The 2792-nt window shown below is 41.2% G+C and overlaps 1 protein-coding gene across 9 annotated transcripts in view; it reads left to right on the top strand.

Annotated features, from left to right (window-relative positions):
- LOC109539221 (protein held out wings) overlaps positions 1-2792 on the top strand; it is a 36955-nt gene that overhangs the window by 23258 nt on the left and 10905 nt on the right. For 5 of the 9 annotated variants that reach the window (XM_019906844.2, XM_019906845.2, XM_019906841.2 and 2 more), the window contains exons 5-6: positions 994-1096; positions 1330-1579. In XM_019906844.2, coding sequence (XP_019762403.1) covers positions 994-1096; positions 1330-1579 — 353 coding nt within the window. The remainder of the gene's footprint in view (positions 1-993; positions 1097-1329; positions 1580-2792) is intronic. The other 4 variants (XM_019906849.2, XM_019906848.2, XM_019906847.2 and 1 more) reach the window with 2 other exon arrangements.

The raw sequence follows: 2792 nt of genomic DNA, 5'->3' as shown, positions 1-2792 counted from the left end.
CTTACAGCTTGAGCCTAAGTGTGTCGCAGGATACCCTCTAGGTGATAGTTCTTGATTACTTTTTGATAAATAATTCGTTCTTATTGCGAAATGGGAGCACTATTTATCAATCTGTAATAAAAGACGTGAGGAAATTCTGTCTTTTTTAAAGACTAAAATTTTTGAGGCGAAATACCCAAAAAGAAGTTTGTAAAAAATGAATCCGCCTCAACAATATAGAACTTATCTACAACTTGGATAGTCCTTGTCAATAATAACATTAATTTGTCAAACTGTGACTTACTTTGAATTTCCTTTCACGAATTTGCGGATATGCGATTAGTTCAGGGGAAATGCTATAGTAACATAGCAGAAGCTGAAAGAACTCACGCCAATAAAGGGCTGACACTTTCCCAAGCACCAAATAAATACCGAGGAAGGGCTACATTCCTACCACGTTTGTACGATACACACAGCACAAGGAGCACAAATGGAGCAGCAGTTAATTAACTGAATACGACAAGCTGCTAGATAAGAGTGGATAATAAGGAGATAAGGAGGCACTAGCTTGCTTGGAGTTACCCATTCAAATGTTTGATGTGCTATGGATTATTTATGTAAACACCAAACCCCGCAGAATTCGAGGTTATGGGAACAGGTTGACATTTCGAAAGTACGTTGCGCAGTCAACGAATCTTGTTGAATTTACCGTTTATCCTTGTCTATCCTATTGTCACTGTGTAATTCCAGGGTTACCGCAGTTTTAAATAATTACGGAGCAACAGATTACCTTGAAAAACATTGCTGCCGTATCTCTGATATAGTTTTTTGCAAATTTCTCAGTTTTTAGTAACAATTAACTTCTTTTACTATTTTTTCTGTACTCATATGACAGCGCCAGACAACACCTCCAGAGGAATGACGCCAATTTTGAATCACCCTGTATACATATTTTCCACTTGCCCAATGGTGTAGGTACACTGCATTTGAAACCCTCTCATTTTGTGTTCGCAGCAAGCTGAAGGCGAAGACGAACTGAAGAAGAGGCAACTGATGGAGTTGGCGATCATCAACGGCACCTACAGAGATTCCAGTTCCAAAGCTGCGTCAGCTACAGGTATTTTTTTACTAAGTAATCGATCATTGACGAGTTGGTCGCAAATCTTCAAGCGATGCTTGCTGTAAGAAAGTATCGCCGTACCGGCTGGTACTTTCTCGGCAGCACCACTTCTACTCCATTTGATTTTGGGAGCGCAAACGTTTGGTCTGAGTGTAAATTCTTATTCAAATTTCGTGTTGAACTTGATTGTTGTTGTCCGTGTCTGTTACCAATACTAACGCCTATAACAGTCTTCTGGTTAAGCCCGAGTTCAGTCTCCACTGATGTAGACCTCTCAACTCTTGCAGCCGCCGACGAAGAGTGGCGGCGAGTGGCCGCCGCCGCTGTGGAAACTCAGCGACTTCTCTCGCCGGGCATGCCCGGTTTAGGCTCGCAAATGCGGGCTCCAGCGACTCCTTTGGGCGCTCCATTGATACTCAGCCCTCGCATGTCTGTGCCGACGACAGCCGCCAGCATTCTCAATGGATCTGCGCCGCCTGGGTGAGTACTGGACAGTCACAGCAACTGTCTATCCGAGTTTCCTCCTAATAACCACTAACTCTTCTATGCCCCACAGACCAACCATGGAAAACACTTAGGTTTGTATCAAAACAGTTGGGCGATTGCTTGGCACTGGTGAGTTTGGCCGGCTTGGGAAGGAAATTCGTTTCCACAATGGCCTGAAAGCCTGAAAAACTCGTCAGCTGCCAGCAATGCCTCGTTGGTTCGTTTTCTTTTTGTTTGCTGCATCAATTGCATTTAGGGAAAGTTTCCATTTTTGTTTTGATTCATTTTCCATTCAATTTTTTTCTTACAGTGGTTTTTTTCTCATCACATTTCTCAAGATATCAGTTTGCAATCAACTATTTTCCGGCCGAGTTGGCATATAGGCCCACTGACAGATGGCGTCTATGCCTGTACGTGGGGAATAAGGCCTACTACATCACAAATCGACAGTTATATGCCAGTAGATGATTTTTTCAATATGGTGTGATCGAAGTGAAAATGTTGCAGCGAGCCAACCTTCTAGTGTTGAAAGAAATGGTTTATTACCACGGCCTAAACGCGTTTTTCCACGAAAACTTTCACTTAGCAGGCAGTTTGCCTATTTGCAGCGGTTTTTTTAGGATCCCTAGTTTCAATTTGAAACTTTAGGCTTCAGGGTTTTTTCGTATCGTTTCTTTCCAATCTTTTGCTCAGCTTCTGGTAACTGAAACAACAGTATGCTAAGCTACTCGATTTCGGGGATCGGCTACTCGATCGGAGCAAAAGAAGACGATCTGACCTAACTTTTAGTAAGGAAAAAGTCTGGCTTAGTTTTTCTGGAAAGTTATCCTTGTTCAATATCGATATATTTGTCAGAATTTTGCGATTTTTAGGATTTTACATACAACTTCAAATATAGTCGATTGCCAAAAATCAGCCTGTTCTTCGATTTAAATGAAATTCGGTCTGTAGATTCGTGAAGGTTTTCTATTCACCGAGTAGAAATTTTCACTCGCTACTCGCACAATTTTGAAAGTTATGAATTTTTTTTGTCAGCATGTAGCGATTTTTAGGATTTTACATACAACTTCAAATCTAGTCGATTGCCAAAAATCAGCCTGTTTTTCGATTTGAATCAAATTCGGTCTGTAGATTCGTGAATGTTTTGTGTTCATCGAGTAGAAATTTTAACTCGCTACTCGCACAAGCTTGAAAGTTATGAATTTTT

The sequence above is a fragment of the Dendroctonus ponderosae genome, unplaced genomic scaffold (genome assembly GCF_020466585.1).
Source record: "Dendroctonus ponderosae isolate FM_Combo_2020 unplaced genomic scaffold, Dpon_F_20191213v2 Dpon_F_20191213_7, whole genome shotgun sequence".
In the NCBI taxonomy this organism is placed as follows: Eukaryota; Metazoa; Arthropoda; class Insecta; order Coleoptera; family Curculionidae; genus Dendroctonus; species Dendroctonus ponderosae.
The sequence above is the reverse complement of the archived record's forward strand: the minus strand, read 5'-3'. Positions and strand labels throughout refer to the sequence as shown.